Source organism: Prionailurus viverrinus, chromosome A2, assembly GCF_022837055.1.
Source record: "Prionailurus viverrinus isolate Anna chromosome A2, UM_Priviv_1.0, whole genome shotgun sequence".
Taxonomy (NCBI): Eukaryota; Metazoa; Chordata; class Mammalia; order Carnivora; family Felidae; genus Prionailurus; species Prionailurus viverrinus.
This window is the reverse complement of record NC_062562.1, coordinates 99,473,026-99,493,461: the sequence shown is the minus strand read 5'-3', so window position 1 is coordinate 99,493,461 and position 20,436 is coordinate 99,473,026. Positions and strand designations below refer to the sequence as shown.

The following is a 20,436-nucleotide window of genomic DNA, read 5'->3' as shown; positions in this document are numbered from 1 at the left end:
AAAATTACTAAGTCAAATTCTTGCTATGTTACAACTTTATTAAGATCTGTATTTTATATTTCAGATGGATGGACCAATGTAAGAAGCAAAATCAAGCTCGTTGTAAAAAGATTTGTGGTTTTTACCTTGGGTACCCTTCTTTGGAACCATAGTGCATATTCTGATTGTGCTTAAAAAGGACAATAGCCACAGAACAAAAATGTTCATCATGTAAAACAGTATTCACATTAGAGAAACTAAAAAAGAAAAAAAAAAAACCCTGAAGGTTATCAATGAACATGTTCTGTAGCCTTCAGATAATTAAGGTCCTGAATTACGCCACCGGAACCTATATGCCTGTTGATTCTAATAAATGTGTAGATAGACCTGTGACTCCATAGTTGGTCCACAGCACTCTCTGGGCCTCTCTCATACCATGTATGACATTCTACCTGTATGGCAGATATTTGTGCATTTATCTTTCCCACTATCATCACTTTCTTGAAGGCAGAAACCAGGTTTAAATAATGTCTGCGTGCCTGGAAGCATCGAACGATGCGCTTTGTTCAAAGTAGGTGTGCTGCGAATGTTTGCATGAATGAACAATTTTATCAGATCTTTTTATGCTCTCATAAAACCTTAATGCATGGTTTTCGTCAGTTTTATGGGCATGGAACCATGAGGCATATCTTCCTACTCATCTTTAAATCATGTGAGCAGGGGAAATACTGCTTGTTGCTATGTGTAGAACAGTAGGAGCGTCACAGCTCATATTGTGTGAATGGAAGAATCACATCACTTATCGCTTCTACAAATCACAAAAACACAGGAGTATAAACTTGGAACAATTTCTGATTTCTCATTAAATCTAAATAGCCTGGGCTGAGTAGAAGAGATGAAAAATCAATTGAATTAGAACTCCTAAAGTGAAAGAAAATTAAGCACCAGGGCGAACACAGCGAACCTTTCAAGAGATGGTGAAGCCACTCATTAAGCCTTGCATGCAATTTTACAATAATTCTAATTATTGGATTCTACTTCATCCTGATGGTTTTCCAGGGGCATCTGCCGATCTCTCAACCAAGGCTGAATTCTTACCACTTACAAACTTCATGGTGACTTGTATCTCATACCATTCCAGCCTCCCTGAAGGGGAGGAAGAGCCCCAAGGCATTTCTCTATATTATTTGGGGACTGTCATTTCTCTATGCTCCATATAGATTTTTAGCTCCTCACATACCATGTGTCAGGCCCCGGGCAGAAAATCAATGATGAAATGGAAAGAGTTTAGTAAGAGAAAAATGGCAAATGAATGAATAGTTGAAATAAAACTAATTAATGGATTAGTTAATGCAATTAATGCAATTAATGCAATTAATGGATTGTAGAAGCAGGTATAAAAATATACAAAATAGCAAACCTATCTTACAGCCCGTGGTCCCATCTCATTTATTCTACTTACATGTTCTCTATAGTACTATCATCTTAAGCCACATATTTCCTTGTGTATTAGTTTATTGTCTTTCACCCTCAATCAGAATATGATCTCCACTTCTGTTTCTTTCCTTACCGCATCCGCATGATGCAAACGTGCTGGGCACATGGAAGGTTCTTAGTAAGAATTCCTTGAGGACATGAGTGAATGAAAGGAATGAAAATTCTGTGAAGCCGTAAAGGAGGAAGTGGTTTTGTCTGCTTAAGAGAGTCAGGAGAGGCTTCAGTGTGGAAGGACCTCTGCTCTGGCTCTTGAAGTCCAAGGAGTTAATCAGGCCAAAAAGAGAGAAGTGCCAGACCTGACGGAAGAAATGGAGTGTGGGGACATACGGAGGTGTGTGGGATAAGCAATATTTGGGGGCTGTCATCCCTGGTGTGTGCGTGGCTGCTGCCTGAAGGCTGAGGCTTGCAAGGCTCTTACATGATATGCTAAGAAGCTTGGACCTTTTTCCTCAAGGCCTGTGAACCATCCAAGGCTCACTGTGGTTAATGATCAGAGCAGATGGATGCCATAAGGTAACAGAAACTTGAGGTATGCTTTGTATGCCTGCAGATATCGCCTTTCTCATAACGCAAGGTGGTTATAATCCAGAATGCGATAACAGACTTTCGGAAATGAGAAACACGTCATCAGTAAGAAAACACAAAATCACCTTCCATGACGGCAGGCTGTGTAGACCGTACCCTCCTCACTGCCAACCACGAAGTTATTGACGTCTCCCGTCGGGAAAGCCATTCCGGTAACAGCCACAGGCTTGGACTTATTGTACACCAGCTCCATGCTCTCCTACCAAAACACGGCGTGGTTATATTCCTTCTGTCAACTCCTTGCCATGCCAAAGACAGCATGGAAAAATCATTTGGCTAAGTCGTCTGTTTGCTTTTCACACAGCGTTACAAAAGACCCTGGCTGTGCCAGAAACCACGCTTTACTGCCCCTGACATTCATGCTTCTGTGTATCTCTGGTTTCAGGCCGGCTGGATCTCATCAGCGTGTGCTGCTGCTTCTTAAGTCAGGCAGAGATGACAGGTGAGAATTTCAAAACTAATGGTGCAGAAACTAAAGATAATACTGTAATGGTTACACTTGTCAGCCCCAGGCTTTAATAAAACACACAATACCCTTGTATTTACAAACATTTTCAAAATCAATTGTTCGTGAGAATACACGTGTATTAATATCAGATGTACTAAGCATATTGTCAAAGCAGGAGTGTGTGTCCTCCATGGACTAAAACCAGAAAGTTGTCACTCAAGTCATAAAAAACAGATTTCAAAGGGGACACGATTTCATGAAGGGCAACCGTTGGGTGTATAGGCTATATGCCTACAGAGGACGGTATTTAAATAAGTCTTTAAAATAACAAAGGAAAGCCTTTATTTTATCTAAGATTATTTTCAAAATCAGGAATCCATGTATCTTAAGAGACATTCTGCTGAATGAAGTTTAATGACAGTGAAGAGTAATTAAGTGTAACCAACATCCCTAAATGTTTCTGGCTATTTACATCAAAACAGCCTACTTTGTGTACCTGAAGTAATTTTAAAAACTCATTCTAGGGGATCATGCCATTATAGTTGCTAAGGAGTTTAGTCTTTTTGTGCAAACGAATAAGCCAGGTTGTCTTAGCCAAGGAGTCCAGAAATTGGCTGTGTGTGCTAACGGTCTGGGTAGATGGTGTGGTCATGTGACATGCTCGCAGTACATGAGATCCACACACATAGTGAGCGCATCAGGGAGGGGGCATTATGACAATACAGAAAACGGAACCATCCAGTGGTCTGCTCCATTGCTAAAATTAGCAGCAGGAAAGGTACGGTCTCTCGGTCACCCACTTGGAACACAGAGGGACCAGGGTGACGACTGGATGCTGTCTGCTTGCCATCCATGGATATACCATGAAGCTTTCAATCTCTGTACCAGGACAGGAGTCTGTAGGCATGCTAAAATTAATAAGAACCATCTTGTATCCCCTGTACGACTGGTTTTAACTTAAACAAGTACACATTTAATCAGCCAAATGGGCAATTAAAAATTCCTAACTAGAGGGTTCACTCTTATATCTGTTTGTAATCTCCATGCTTTTAAAAGCAGAGAACATATTGCTGAGAATTTTAAGACAAAGCTATAAAATACCCACACACAACTCCCAACTTGTATAATGGTAATGCTTAGTCAGAATAGATGAACTTAAATAGTAAGGAGCCTATTAGCTCTCTCTCCCCCCACCCCAAATTATAAAAAGAATTTACTTAGTCTTAATATTCTCCACATCTGTATTTTTGGAGACTTATAGGAGGTTGTTTATGGTTTCCACATTTCCTTATGTGTCTTGAAACTCCAATGTCTTCGAAAATTGGGAGGCAGACATTCTAGGGTCATTATTCCAGGAAAGGGAATAGGAATGTTAAAATTTCGAATTATCTCCTAGATATGTTTATAATTTTCCTGATGTTTCCTCACATTTTTGTCAAAGTCTCTAACAGTAAACTCCTCTCTGTGTTTTTAGTTGGAGGACAATGAACTATGTTTTTTCCCATAAAGAAATGTGGACAGAGTGTGTCTATGCATGTGTGTATGTGTGCATGCATGCATCTTGAATACATAGATATATTCTGCAAGTTGCATTTCGATGGCTCCCTGCAGTGGTCTCTTACCCTTGTGCTTATTTGTTTGGTTTCCATTACTGTAATCAGTAGTGGTTTGGACGTTTTGGAACATTTTCATTTTCAACTTCTCATTTGTTGAGCAAGGAATGGCAGGAGCCATCCTAACAAACATTCCAGAGGAGAAAACAGATGGTTGGACAAATTCTTCATACACACAGGCATCCGTCTAGGCTAAGGATGCAAGCAAGGGCTTGGGTTTCTGTTTTGTGGGGATACCTTTCCTTCAAGGCAAGTGCCCTTAAGGGATTGCTCTGTTGAGCTCCAACTTCGTTTGCATTTGTTTAACAATGCTTTAGGGTAAGTACAATTCATACCACAGGCAACTTCTATAATTACTATGCTTTAAAATGGATTATTTCATTTTCACTTGAAACTGACCTAAGGATTAACGTATTACAATAATTACATGATTTGTGGTAAAGGAAATGGGTTTTGGCTTCGGGAGGAGACTGCTGAAAGCAGGCCCCACTCTTTCAAGTGCATCCATTGGTTTTAGCTCCCATAGGATGTGAGGGTTTGGCTTTTAGGAACTATGTTCCATTAGGCAAGTATCTCTTTTAGCCAGGATGCTCTTATGTGTAGGGGAAAACAAACCCACCTGTGGAGTTGAGAGCATGTCCAGGCTCCAGGAACACATTTTACCATCGGTAGAGACAGTGATGAGGTTATGAGCATTCTGGGTCCCAACAACATTTACACAGTACACGGGATGCTGCAAAAACATAAACATGGAGGATTAGACGCCAATCCAGGAGGAAATGCTTACGCTGAAGTGTCAAACACATTACTCTAAAACAAGGATTAAAGGGTGACATAAGCCTACAATAATACAAGCCTCAGGTCATTTGCCACTTTTGATTTGAACCTGATTTCTTTCTAAAAGCTCTGGCATCAACATGTAGTAGTGGAAATACTTACCAAGCTTCACCTTGCTCAGTCAGAGGCGGTCCAACAGAGCCGAAGGAAGCTGCAGCCAATGATGACTGATGGGGCAGAAGCAGCACATAGTTTGGCTTCTAAGCTCACCATGAGTGATGAAAACAGACAGCTTTCAAAAGAGTGGAACTATTGACTTTTGGAAGGAATATGTGTTACTAAATCTGGAGTTTAATGCATTCTAGTCACCGTGCCAAACATTTGTTAACATTCTTTGTAAAAAGTGGTTAATATTCATCAGCCTCTTTAATTTGAGGGGGAGATATTGGTAGCAGGACTTACTGGCACAGTGCACCTTGTGATAAAATTAGGTTCTTTTATGTTACTGCAAAATCTAGGATAATGATAGATTTATTTTTCAAAATATCATCTGGGCTACTACGGAGGCTTCGATTTGGCCAGGGCCTTGATAAAAGTCACTTATACATCCCGGGAATCATAAGCAAGATGCTCTTACCTCCTGTCATAACTCTAGCAGGCAGTCCCCACTCTGTAGAATCCTAAATGGTAAGCTAAAATCATTTGCAGCTGCACATTAAATACTAAATGGAAGGTTAGCATAAGCAGAACCTAGCAGTAATGTGGGTTAGATTTCAGGCAGTTTAGCCATCACGGGCCAAACCACAACTTAGTTGGTGCCTCTCTGTGCAAATAGCTGACAGCCTAAGTCTTACTCTTGATGAGTTACTGTCCATAATACCTAGCCACAATGACAATGAAACAATCTTTAATATTGGAAAGTTGATATTATATACAGGATGGTTCCCAAACTATTATTATCATATAAACTCCTGGTCAGAAGGAGTCATAATAATCATCGAGGACAGCTACTCATTTGTCTCCACCAAGAGGTGGATCCAAACTCTTCTGAAACACCTTTCTCAAGGGTAACCAGTTTTTTGCCTTGATTCCTGGGGAGTTCTTCTTTCCACCACTGGGGATAAAGAAAGCTCAAGGAGATACTTTAGTTCAGTGCCCTCTGGGATCCTACAGATCAAGTCCAAACAATATTTATAGACTGCTGTTTTCTCACCCCTCCCTTCTAGTCTTATATAACTCAGACTAATCATTGCCAATTCCTCCAATGGTTCTCAAGTACCTGGCTTTCAGGCTTTCAGTTCCCTCCTCATCCTGGTCACTCTGTTTTGAATATGTTATATTTTGTCTGAGCTCCTCTTACAGTGAAGTTATGAGAAAGAAACACAAATGTCGACCTATATTCTGGCCAAGAGAATATAGAAATCTAGGGAGTGTTGAATTGTCACCTCTCATATGATAAAAAGTACACCAGTGGTATTGTATGCTAAGATTACATTTGCTTTTTTGGCAACTGTGTCATCCTCTCTTTTACCATGCTGATGGGCATCCAACTAAATAAACCCCTAGGTCTTATCCACACCATATTCCTGCAGAAATTTTCAATCAGCCTTGGTGGATGTGGACAGTGGTGAGTACAGCAGGGATCTGAAACTCAATGGTATCTTGATCAGGTCTCTAAATTTCAAGAGGACCGACTGGTTGTGGGACTGTGGACAAGGGTTTTTCCCAAGCCTCTGGTGTGTGCAAAACCTGCAGCAGTGAGCATTCAAACTCAAGGCCCAAGTCACACAGCATTCAAATCAACTAGGAGAATGGAGGAAACAAATTCCCACCTAAAAACAGCAGACAGAAGAATGGAAGGGGAGGTCCAAACACTGTTATGAATCTGAAATCCACCTAGTGTTTTTCAGCAAGAGTCCAATGGGGTTTCTTTGTTAACCACCAAGCATCAACGCAAAGCACTAAAATCCTAGTGGACTGGGACTCCTAAGGGTGCATATAGAAGGGAAAGGAAAGCATCTAGAAGAATGTATAGAGCCAACTGCCTGGAGTAAGAATGTGCATGGTAGCCCCTCCCTGGCTTTAATCAGTACTACTGGCCTGTGCTTTCATGAGTAATAAAACTTGGCTTAAAAGAAAAGAGAGAGATGTAAAGAAACCAGAAGTAGACACGTGGGCATGCCTACACACACACACATACACACACACACACACACACACAACTCTATTTAATGGAAAGAAAAAAACTCAATGCTACAGCTCATTTTTCCAGTATAGATGCCAGATTGTTTTTATTTATTTAAGGAATAAACTTACTGTGTGGCAGAAGGGTTTTGCTTTAATTAGGATTTCCTGTTGTCCCAAATGCATATGTGTGGTGGGTGTGAAAGGAAATTAGTAATCTGTGGCAGGCCTCTTTTTCCTTAACCACTTTTGATCCTGGTACCAATCAGCCAGGCATTAGTGGAAGTTGAAAGGCAGTCACAAAATTAACTGTGCCCTTTTAGCTATGGATTCAACAAAATGCAGCAAAAGAGAAAAAAAAGTTTTCTTTTCAAACAGAAATATGTTACTGTTTGATAATAATAGTATTTAATTTTTTTTTAATGTTTACTTATTTATTTTGGGGGAAAGAGAGAGAGAGCGAGAGAGAGCTCTCACAAGTGGGGAAGGGTCAGAGAAACAGGGAGAGAGAGAATCTCAAGGAGGCTCCATGCTGTCAGCGCACAGCTCAATGCCAGGCTCCATCTCACGAACAGTGAGATCATGATCTGAGCTGAAAACAAGAGTCGGACGCTTAACCGATTGAGCCACCCAGGTGCCTGATAATAATTGTATTTTAGCTGTGATGATCATATCCTAAGTTACTTGAAAAAGAAAGCTTAACTCTTTGGAAGAGCTCCTGGATTTGGATTTTCCCCAAAAGCTTATTGCTCTAATGTTTGGATTTATAATATTTGCAATTTCACAAGATAGGCTCATAAACACACCAGATATGCACATACAGCCAGGAAGAGGATTCATGCTACTTGAGCAAACACCTGCATCAAGCCGTCTTCTCCTGGGTCACAATTTTCTGTTATTAGTTTGGAGAAATGGGGTAGGCAAGAGCAATTTTCCAAGATTCCCAAGAACTAGTTTCACCTGCATGTGTCTCAGACCCAAGTCAATCAGAATTAGGGCTGACTTGGTATTTGTCACTTCCCATTGTCAATCTTACAAGAATGGAAGAATTTTCCTCTCCATGGTCTTAGCTAAAGCAGCTCCAGTCCTTTTTTAAAGCTAGAATGGTTTTGAGGCCAGCTGATGAAACAAATGAGGTGACCACATTAAGGAAATTGAAACAATAGTAGAGCTGTATTTTTGGGCATAATTTGGGCATTTCAGAGAAAGAACATCAGTTACTCTGAATGTCAAGGTAGCAAGGATTGATGGAGACATGCCTGTCTTCTCATTCCTCCTAACAACTGCTAAACACACCTGTCATTCTCTTAAAGGAAATGACAGAGTAGTTGTCTTATGAACACTATACTGAACCTCTTCTGCTAAATTGTGGGTAATGGTTTTGAGATGTTGACTTTTAACCCGAGGGATTATATTGTCACTGTAGACTTTACCGTTGAAACTTACAACCATGCATTCCAGAATTTAAAGTCATAGCACTCCCTCAAATCACAAATGGAAAAGGACTGTTGGCAAAAGTCCCGTATACCATCCCTCGACATGAAATGCTTACTCCTCAGGGCCCATTTGAAAATACGAGTTTCCATGTTATACTGTTAACGTGAAGGGTTACTTTACAGCAATTTCACCGATGCCTCTTCCAAAGTTTCTCCCTGTGTCTTTTTCAGTTTTAATCCATCCTCACCTCACCGATGGTCTTTGGATCCAAAGAGATCCTTTAGATGTGTGGAAACTTGTAGACCATTAAGAGATTTTTTTTTCCAAATTCAGTGCTTCCTTCGCCTACTTTTCACGCTGCTTTATTGGTCAGTCAGGTTACAGTCACTATAAATTACATACATTCCGGCTTGGAGTTACTGACCGCATCCGTACTTCCATCAGTCATCCCCTTACAGGGCTTGGGTGGCTGACAGGGAAGTGACAAAAGCTGACTTACGGTGTGTGCAGCAGCTGACAAGGGTGTCCTCTGCACTGGTGTCCTTCGATGACTGCGATTATCCCACAGGACAATCTGGCCCGAGTAAGTCCCACCAACCACCAAGTTGGGATGGAAACGAGCGAAGCACACTGACATCACAGAGGACTGGGAGGAGAAAGGGGGAGAAACGTGTACTGTGAAATGGTTGGAGAAGGCTTGTTTCTTCCTGAAGAGAAAACAGTTCATCACATCAACTCAACACATCCTGGAAAACAAAAAGCAGTTGTTAAATGCAAAATTAGTAGACCGTTTTGTACCTAAATGCAGACTTTTTTCTTGAGAAGGTTGGTCAACGGTTACCCCTTGAAACTTGAAATTTGATGTCCTGGCCATGTCCTCAAATAGGCATAAAACCTATCTTATGTGCATCTTTGTTTTGTGGTATGTAAAGCTTGGTTTGTGGACAGTTCCCATTTATCAATAAAATTGCATCAGAACAAATATTAATTCTCCACTAAAATCTTTACAAAGTAATTCTTTACTCTGAGGGCATGGCTACATGAAATTATACTATATACAGGGTTGGCAAAGCCTCAAGGACTTTGAGACGTGGTGCTTTTTTGGGATTTTTGTTTTTGGCTTAATGTAGACTTCTAGGAAGTATACTGACCTCAGACTGATCAACTGGTTCCTCCCTAAATTCCCTTACCTCCCATGGGCATTCTCCTGACCTTAATCCTGCCCACTTCAGACAATTCTTAATGTTATTCTTTGCCCTATTTTAACAAAGTCAGGAGTGGATTTCAGTCCAACTCTACCAGGGCCTGTCATAGCATCACGAATGTGGTTTTTGAAATTCCACAAAAGACTACTGGACACTACATTATATAGGAAATTACTTAGGACCAGGATACACTTAAAATCAGGTTAAGTTGGCTGTTTCACATTTGTTAAAAAGTCCATTTTTATTCCCATAGAGCTTTCATGTTTGCATTTATTTATATGTGGAAGCAATTATTTTTAAGAAATGCATTTCATCCTTCCAATTAAGTTCAATGAATGACCTTGTGTATAAGAAAGGCACTGTACCAGGCATAATGGGAATACAAAGGTAGTCATTGCCCTCAACAAACTTGCGCCCTGATAAAGGAAACTAAAAAGCATGCATGCTGATGACCAAAACTGCATTTGCTGCTAGTTCATACGTGCTAGTCCAAGCCTTCATATGAAATAGAAAAGGGTGCCTCTTTGCATAGACATAGTCACGTGGGAGAGGTGCCTGCCATGGCTAGTGGAGAGTGAGGTGGATCTTTGTCCTCACTTGTCCCTTGGGTTTGATATCCTTGCACAATTTGCACACACAAGTGTGTGAACGTGATTCATGCCATGACTAAATCACAGCAGCATGTGTGTGTGTGCATGTATGTCTTTGTGTGTGTGTGTGTGGGGGGTGAGTGTGGAAGATTAGCTGGGAGAGGGGAGAAAAGAGGAGAGTGGAAAGAGTGGATGGTTCAAGAGACCTCATGAATGGGAATGAATCACCCCTTGAAGTACAGGTGGAACACTCAGCACGTGGAGAGGAAAAGAAGCAGGCACTCCTGGGAGATGAGATGATAGGGAGAAGATTACAGGCACCCAAACAGAGGCTGGTGAACAGCCCACAGTCTTGTTTGGCTGGGAAGAAGGTTGCATGGTAGAGGCAGACGGTAGGGAATGTGGCTTAAAAGGCCACCCGGGCCAGACAAGAGAGGGCCTTGAATGGCAGGCACTGTTTGGAATTTTTCCCACGAGCAACAGTGAGAAATCACAGCATTCTGAAGAAAAATGGGAGAGGATCAAAGGTTGTAGCTGATAAGCCAGCAAAGTAGGAAAGTGAATGAAAAAACATTATGATTTTTTCCTGACTGGAAAGCTAGACATCCATTTCTAAAAAGATCAGATCGACTATCAACCTAACTCTTCCTTGTCTGAAGCAGCCTCAGCTACGCTGAGGTAGAATAAAGAATGCAGACTATTTTTCAGTGTCATGTTTTCCTAGTTTGAATGATTTTCAGTTCCAATTCCTTGAACACGATTAGATGGAGAACATGCTTGTGCCCCAATCTGGTTTTCATAAAGTTCAAGAATAACTCTCAATAATGATACTGAATTAAAGAAAAAGAAAATAATGCTGGTCAGCTTCTTGTTTTACACATCCCACAGAAACGATTCTTAGTTTTCAACTGATGAAATTCTTATGTTGTTTGAGCTATGTTGGAAACATTTTCTTTAAAGCTTCAGACTTAAAATTATCCAGGTGGTATCAGCAACTGAATTTACCAAAGCTCCAATCAATATGGATAAAGGAATACCATTAAATTAGGAAAATCTAGAACTCAACCACTTGATTGCTTTTGTGTTTGACTTAATTCCCAGCAAACACTGTTCCAAACTTTGAACAGTTTGCTAAGAGACTAAACTAGAGAAAAGTAAGCAGTGGATGTTCTTCTACGAAACTGAAACGCATAGTTGTCAATCACCTAGAATCCAACTCCAGGAAGTGAGAATGCTTTCTAATCCCTACTTTTTCATTCATTCACTTGTTTTTCATTCATTCATTCATTCATTCATTCACTCATTCATTCATCAAACACAATGATGCCCACTGAGTACTAATGAAACCATTTCAAAAAATTTTAAATGTGATAAAAGCTCCCACTCTTGAAATCAGAATTCTATTTGCATTTGACAAAAAGTCAAATTCATGCTAAACAGAGTCACAATCCCTTAGAGCCCTGGAGTTCTGCTACCAGAGTCTACTTTGTTTTGCTGCAAATTAATCTTTACAACATCTCCATGAGGAAAAAGAGTAGACACATTTATTTTTATATTTGGAAGATTAGAAATGGAAGAGTAGTTATGTGATTGTCAATTTCACTTATATTTTAAGCTCCATACATTAATTATAATATGCATTCTACATATTATAGACTATAAAGGTTCAAAACAGATCTCCAGGGTATGCTACACTTGACATACTATCATTCATATGGAAACACTAAGGCAGTATGATCTCAATTATCTAGATGTAAAGTTTAAAATTTAGTCATTTCTTGAGATGTTTTTAAGTGCCCCAATGTTTGATGTAATGGTGACAAACATTTGGATGATTGACTGAATTTTTTTATTTTTCATCCGAATATTTAGGTTCTGTCAGTCACATGGAAACAGTCCCCTAATTGCAGAGAAAGCTCTTCTTATTTGGAAAGTCTGCATCAACCCCGAGGAATAAAGTCTTGGAAAAACCCCTGTGATCTCCTGCTCTTCGTACAGCTCCTGATCTACTTGTTGTTGCCAATGGTCTTGGAATTTATTGACTGTCAGCATAGACAGCAAAGGATGATATCATCCTGTCAGTTATATCGATTTGGTAAAGGGTAAAAACAGCATTCCAGAAGCATTGACTGACACTATTAAAATACGTGGGTTTTCTTGTTGTTCTCATTTGCACACTACATTTTCTGAAGACATATTTTATGGAAAACATTATCAATAATATTAATGTTACTTTAAAAAATGTCATCACTTTCCTAAGCATTTAAAATTTTGTAATTAATTCAGTTATTCAGGGTCATAATAAAGTGCTATTAAGTTGTATGGTAAATACAATTTAGACAAGCAAAATTAATTGAAAACAAGAAGCTTCCCTACCTTGTTATTCTTAGTTTTATAAGAATATGTAACTATATAGATATTTTTGGAGTTTTAACTTATTACTTATTTTATTTTATTCTTTAACATATAAGAGGCTTAGATTTATTTTGAGAAACAGCATATGCATTTAAACATTCAAATCAAGTAGTTTACACGAGTAGAAAAATAGTGCTAAAGTTGATGAGAATTTCTGGATAACAATGTTATGTTAATAACATTAACATTAATTAACATTAACATTAATGTTAATAACATTAACAATGTCTAATCAGTATAAGTTTTTCTGACACCACAGTCGAACGTTTTTATAAGGCTAGTGATTTCATCAATATGGCTCAGAAATATGATTAACTAGTTACTAGTACGTTAAAAACTTGATGTAAAACTGGTGAGTGTGACCTGATATATTCCAACACAGGTGACACAGAGACAGTATCACACCAGGAACCACTGTATCCAAGGGGGCAAGCACCACATTTTGATTATTTCTGTATCATAGTTCCATCAAATCAGGACAAGCAAGATTTTGAGACTATGTTTTAAGGATCAGGGCGTCTCTAGTGACAGGTTCTGGTTTCCTACGCAGACATGGCAGCCCAGATGGTCCTGGGGAAACTTTATTTTTCAATCTTGAGCAGACCGCATGGTTACTGGCCGTCCCCGCAAAGGCAGCCTCTTCCCCTATGCCTGTTGCCACACGTTCACTTGCACACGAGCTGACCCACTATAAAGGATTCCATACACTCATCATCTATTTCAAGAAAAGGCAGTTTGTGTTCCCCCATTCACAGGGTGAATTCAGAGACGAGACGGGTGGAGACGCCACTTTCAACGTCTCCCTTCACTCCCGACACACACAGCATCAATTGCAGTCGGCCCCAACCCCTCCTTCAGCGGCTCTGGGGGCTGTTTTCTATTTTATAGAGCTAATCCTGGCCAGTTGAGGGTCGGTACTTCCCCTTAACCACAGACCCAGATGCCCAGGGCAAACAGCCTCTGGTCACTGTTGGTTGGGCAGCTTGCTCCTTATGTTCACATTTGATACGGTTGCCCGAGTCCTTTTGTGTATGGCACCCTGCCCACTCCCCAGCCACCGTGCCTGGGTTGGTGGGGAGAGGGGTCCTGCATTCAAAAGCATCTCCTATTTCAAGTACCATCTCTTCTGGGGAGAGGTTGGTCCCAAGAGGGAATGGCCATATTGTTGCCATATGCTCTTTAATGGTGGCTGACATTTTATTTGCCTAAAAGTAAATGCTTAACTGTCAGAGGGCTGTGAGGCAGACAGATCAGATGCTTCTGGCTACTAGTGAGCTAGAATATATTTCTGCTAAGTACCTAAGAAACCCACAAAGATATTTCTTTTGTTAATGAAAACACGCATAATTAGAGAAAACTGCTGTCGAAAACCCCTCTTACAGGCAATCATGTAGCACCAGGGATCTGACAACATGGAAGGTGCGAAGGTGGTAAAGCCAAGACATGAGTCATGAATTGGGCACTTAACTTTAATTGAAATGAAGGAACGGGTCTCTTTTCCTTTCAGAGCTCTCTTTCCTTTTGCCTAAGTCTCTATCCCAAGGTGCACAGTTCATTCATCTAAACTCTAAGAGTGACCATCTACTGAAAGTTCTCACCCCATTAGTAATGGAAGTGCCCAGGAGCAATGACTAAATGAGCTTGCTTGCTACCTCTTGACTCAGTTTATATGAAAAAAAAAAAAAGCAGCTGATTTTAATATTTGATTTCCCAAAGATTAGGAACCTCTCATTATGATCATCTTTCCTATGATCCCTTGGGATTTTTGTACCTTTCAGTAGTGAGATGCTTCTGTGTACCAAGAGACAGACATGGACTGTGTACTGAGAATACAAATTTGGTGGACAAACCACAATGAGATGCCCACGAGGATGGCTATGATTTAAAAATGTTTGCATGTCAATTACACCTCAAAAAAGCTGGGGGTGGGGGGAACCAAAAAAGGGGGGAATACTAAACACTGGTGAGGATATGGAGAAATGGGAACACTCACACAATACCAATAGGAATGTAACATAAGGCAGCCATTCTAGACAACATGCTGGCAGTTCCTGAACAAGTTAAACACAGAGTTAACATATGATCCAACAATTCCACTCCTCGGTATACACCTAAGATAACTGAAAACATCTGACAATGCAGAAACTTGTACACGCATGTTCATAGCAGCATTATTCATTATAGCCAAACAGTGCAAATAACCCAAGCATCCATCAACTGAGGAGTAGATAAATAAAATGTGGTAAATCCATACCATGGAATATTAATCACAAATAAAAAGGGACACAGTACTGATACAGGCTATAACATAGATGAACGTTGAAAGCATCATGCTAAGTGAGACAAGTCACAAAAGGCCACATATTGTATGATTCTATTTATACGAAATGTCCAGAATAGACAGATTCATAGGGACTGAAAGCAGATCAGCGGTTGCTTAACATGGAGGTCAGGGGGACAATGGGGAATGACTACTAATGGGCATAAGGTTTATTTTGGGGGTGATAAAAACTTTCTAGAATGATGTAGTGGTTATGGTGGCACAACTTGGGGAATACACTAAAAAAAAAACCCCACTGAATTCTATGCCTTAAAAGGGTGAATTTTATCTCAATTTTTAAGAGAGTTAGTGTGCAGACACCTTCTGATTTCATGGAGCTTACCAACCTTATTTCTTATCTTTGGGACAATTGTCTGGACTATTTTGATCATTCTTTCCTCAAACAAAGTTATTTGATTTTTTTTTTACTTCCCCTTGAACATTCCCTTCAATTTCTACTCTTTGAGAGGCACTGAGGTGGAAAGGGAGGGTTGGCACACTTGAAGTCCCTAAAGCTGACCTCCTGCTCTGACGCCTGCTAGCTGTGTGAATCTTCTAAGCCTTATTTTTTTTATTTTGTGCACATTTTCAAATTATTTTAAAAAAACTATGGTGAAATACACATAAAATTTATCATGCTAACCATTTAAAATTTTTTGTAATGTTTATTTATTTTTGAGAGAGAGAGAGAGAGAGAGAGAGAGAGAGACAGAAACTGAAGCAGGCTCCAGGCCCTGAGCTGTCAGCACAGAGCCTGACGCAGGGCTCGAACTCACGGACCGCGAGATCATGACCTGAGCCGAAGTCAGACGCTTAATGACTGAGCCACCCAGGTGCCCCTCATGTTACACCATTAACCATTGGTGTAAATGTTACACCATTTTTAAGTGTACAGCTCAGTGACATTAAGTACACCCGCACTGTTGTGCAACCACCACCGCCATCCATCTCAGAACATTTTCACCTCCCCCTACTGTAACTCCATGTCCGCTAAACACTAATTCCTCATTCCTCCTCTAAGCCCTTAGCAACCACCATTCTACTTTGTTTCTATGAGTTTGACTACTCTGGGAGACTCACATACATGGATTAGTGTAGTATTTGTCCTTTTGTGACTGGTTTATCTCACTCAACACAATGTGCTAATGGTGTTAGTACACCCATGTAATGCTCCAAGTGTTACTACATTCATGCTGTAGCAGGTCCCATAATTCCCTTCCTTTTTAAGGCTGACTGATATTCCATTGTATGTTTATGCTCCTGTTTTGTTTATCTGTTTACCTGTCAGTGGACATTAGGGATTGCTTCCACATTTTGGCTATTATGAATAATGTTACTATGAATATGGGTGTACGTACAAATATTTCTTCAGGATCCTGCTTTCAGTTATTTGGGGTATATAACTGTAGGTGGAATTGCTGGATCATACTCTATTTCTAATTTTTTTAAACTGTCATACTGTTTTCTATAGAGGTTACATTTTACATTCCTACCAGCCATGCACAAACGTTCTGATTCCTCCACATGCTTGACGGCCCTTGTCATTTTCTACTTTCATCCTGTTTTGTTTTTTATAGTAGCCATCCTAATGGGAGCCTGAATTCTCAATTCATAACAGGAGAATGATAGTTCTCACCCTGCCTACAAGCAGGTCATTTTCTTTGCCTCTGTTCCCTGGGGCTGTTGGAAGATTTGAATTTAGTAATGCAGTTTAAGACTGATAAACAATATGCCCCCATATAGTGCCACACATGACTACTTTGCGATTTGGAGAAACATTCCTGTGGAAAATGAAGGTCCAGAGGACTCCTCATTTTGCTTAACGAATCCTTCCTAAGCAATTCTCATAGTAATGCTTGCTCCTGCCTTGGTGATCGAGGTTGACAAACTGTCTCCAGAAGTGTTACTGCACCTTTTGTTACATGGTTTAACTCTTTGGAGTCCTTATTTTTGACAAGCCCTGCTTCCTGTCTGGGACACTGACTCTATTTCCTGTTCCACAGACCTTCATGGCTGGTTATACTTCCTGTTGCGGGTGGCAATTCCAAGTCCTGATATTTAATAACTTTGGATAATGAGGAAGAGAAGGAAGAGGGAAAATGGTGCAATGTTGGCACCAGAAATGACTGCAATAAAGACCAAGATTAGATTCATGTCACATTGTCATTCATATGCATGTTCATAAGGCAAGCACTGCAATTTTGGGTGACATTAGGATCTAAATTGTAGTTGGTAGTACATTCAGTGCAAGTACTTCTGAATACCACAAAATTTCAGGGCAATGGGATAATCTGCACACTACTCCCAAAAAGTTTTCTGAAATCAGATTCTTTTTTTTTTTTTAACCATATTTCACACCTTGAATCAGTGCTGGGAAACTACTTATATGTGATGTGACTTTGTATCTAATTTTTACTTACTCATCATTCACCTGTATCATCCATATAGGTGTGTGGACCCCTTAGGCTGTGTTCTAAATCATTGTTACTCCAAATTTGCTTGTACCTTAGCATCATCTGAAGAGCTTAAAAAAAGATTCCTCATGCTCAAGGCACATCCCACACCAACTAAATCAATTTCTGGGGGTAGGATTCAGGCATCAAAATTTTTAAAAGTTCCACAGGAAATTTCATGCGTAGTTAAGTGAAAAGTACGGTTTTAAATCAGTGGTTCTCAAACTTATCTGAACACAAGAAGCACTTAGAGAGTTTATTAAAAACAGATTCCTGGGTCCCAGCCTGGAACTACTGAATCAGGATTTCAAAGAGGCCTGGTGGTCCATGGATTTAACACATGCCCAGGATCTTGTTGAATTGTTGTTGAGAAGTTTGGAGAACCCAAGTCGAAAACAATGAATTCGTAGACTATGACCCAGTCACAGTGGGATGCGTTTCCTTTTGCATCAATATAGGCCATGCCTGGGTTGTTTCCTTCATGGATCACATGCTTTGGTCACAACCTGCCCAACAGAGACACATGTAGTATAATAATTGTTCATCTGCTACAATGCCTCGCTTAATTCCCTTCAATTTTATTTGCTAGTTTTTACATTTCCTTCCCCTTTCTTCTTCCTCTCCCTTCCTAAAAGATTGAGCTCTTAGAATAGGATCAATAAAAAGGGCAGTGAAGGTTTGGTTCCCAACTTCCCTTCAGCATCACTCTTCACACTGGCACCAAACATCTGAAAGTTCTTATTTATTAGTAAGAGGGATAACAAACATCATCATTGTCACACCATTTACATTGTTATGCGCTGTGGGGGTGTTCCAAAAATTTTGAGTACCTACTAAGTGCCAAACCTGGTATATATTGCTGTATCAGTCCTACTAGGTGAGTAATTTTTGCCTTCATTATTTCAGATTAGGAAACCCAGGCATGGACACATAAAGCCACTGACTTGGGTCAAATGAATACTAGGTGGCAAAGCCCAGATTTGAACTACAGGCTGGCTGATTTAGAAGCCAGTGTGCCACGAAACATTGTATCAGTTGAAAACCAGGTGCATTTTCTCTTGGAGGTACACAAACTCCCACTCCTAAGCACCACACCTCTGACTTCACACTGCGGACTGATAATCACTGACTAAGCCTCATTCATCCCCACATGGCAGACAGGGATTTGGGGCACCCTGGCTGCTACAGTGGCCTTGAGTCTCCAACCCCTCTCCGGTTGGACTTATGTTGCCGGTATAGAGAATGATCACGTGACTCAGCTCTTAGCCTACCAGTTGTGACAGGTGACAACAGAGCTAATTAGTACCAATTGTGGTGATATTTACCATGAGGTGGGTACTTCCTGCTGCGAACTGATTGAGACCAATTAATCATTTCATAGGAGTCTACTGAACAGCTAGCAGCTGGAAACCGATTGCATCACTACTGACAAGCTCTGTATTTATTGTCACTGCTTTGGGAGAAAAATGTTGTGTTTGCATCTTGTCACTATGCAGCCACACCAAAAATGCCGTTCCAATACAACAATTTCTTCGTAAATGAGTGTTTATCCCCCAAATAATTATGTGAATTGTTATTAATTATTGTAGAAGGGAAGAGTGCCCCTGAAAAAGCATTAACAAGACCAACCCAACAGCAAGGTGGGAAATCTTGGCAAAAAATCCTTTAAAATGCAAAGCCATTCTGGGATATCTGGGGTGGCTCAGTTGTTTAAACAACCGACTTTTGATTTTGGCTCAGGTCATGAGCTCATGGTTGTGAGACTGAGCCCTGCCCTGGGCTCTGTGCTGAGCCTGGGGCCTGCTTGGGATTCTCTCTCTCCCTCCCACTCTGCTCCTTCCCTCCTCTCAAAATAAATAAAGAAACATTTAAAAAATAAATAAAATGCAAAGTCATTCTTAGAAAGTAACTGCTTCAGACTATCACCTGCACAAAGCATTGGAAACATTCCTTGTGCCAGGTGTTGGCCTGGATAGGACCCACCTGGTGTTACACTGAACAACAACTGGGAAATTCCTATTTCTTTATAAAAGGAAAGTTTGTTTCCTTTACAAACTTGGTTTATAAAAGGAAAAGTGGCTCCTACACCCCCTTTTTAAATTAATATATATATTTTTAATTTTAGTTAACATAAAGTACAATATTGGTTTTAGGAGTAGAATTCATTTATCCATCACTTACATACAACACCCAGTGCTCATCACAACAAGTGCCCTCCTTAATGCCCATCACCCATCCAGCCAACCTCCCACCTCTCCCTCCGTCAACCCTTAGTTGTTTCTCCTTCATTAAGAGTCTCTTGTGCTTTTTTCCCCTCTCCCTTCTCCCCCACCTTCCCATACGTTCATCCGGTTTGTTTCCTAAATTCCAATCCTATTTTAGTCATCACAACTAGTAAGAGTTCTATAGAGAAGTTGGCACAAATTTATATTTTATTTTTTCATAAATTCCTTATAATCTAGATTTTTAGAAAAGTAGTGAATATAGAACAGTTTCCATACACCTCACACCCTTTTCCCTACTGTTAACACCTTCCCTGTTGTTACATTCATATAGCACATTTTTCACAAGGAATAAATCAATATCGATACACTGTTACTGAAATCCATGCTTTGTTCAGGTGTTCTTAAATTGTACCCAATGCCCTTTTCCTGCTCCAGGATTCCATCCAGGAGACACATCACCTAGTCATCATGTCCCCTAAGGTGTCTCTAGACTGTGACAATTTCTCAGACTTCTCCTGTTTTTGATGATTTTAACTGTTTTGAAGAGCACTGGTGGTCAGGAATTTCCTAGAATGTCCCTCAACTTGGGTTTAATTTTTTTTCTTATCATTAGGCCTAGACAAAAATCTTTTTAGGTCTTACAAACATTTGAACAAAAAGAAACCCGAGTTCCAGGTCAGTTAGTGAAAGGGGATTATAACACACACA

At 40.1% G+C, this 20,436-nt stretch overlaps 1 protein-coding gene across 3 annotated transcripts in view; it reads right to left on the bottom strand.

Moving 5' to 3' along the window:
* Nucleotides 1-20,436, bottom strand: part of DYNC1I1 (dynein cytoplasmic 1 intermediate chain 1) — a 313,654-nt gene that overhangs the window by 62,622 nt on the left and 230,596 nt on the right. For all 3 annotated transcript variants that reach the window (XM_047847119.1, XM_047847137.1, XM_047847127.1), the window contains 3 exons: nucleotides 9,020-9,166; nucleotides 4,742-4,855; nucleotides 2,127-2,260 (listed from right to left, as the gene is read on the bottom strand). In XM_047847119.1, coding sequence (XP_047703075.1) covers nucleotides 2,127-2,260; nucleotides 4,742-4,855; nucleotides 9,020-9,166 — 395 coding nt within the window. The remainder of the gene's footprint in view (nucleotides 1-2,126; nucleotides 2,261-4,741; nucleotides 4,856-9,019; nucleotides 9,167-20,436) is intronic.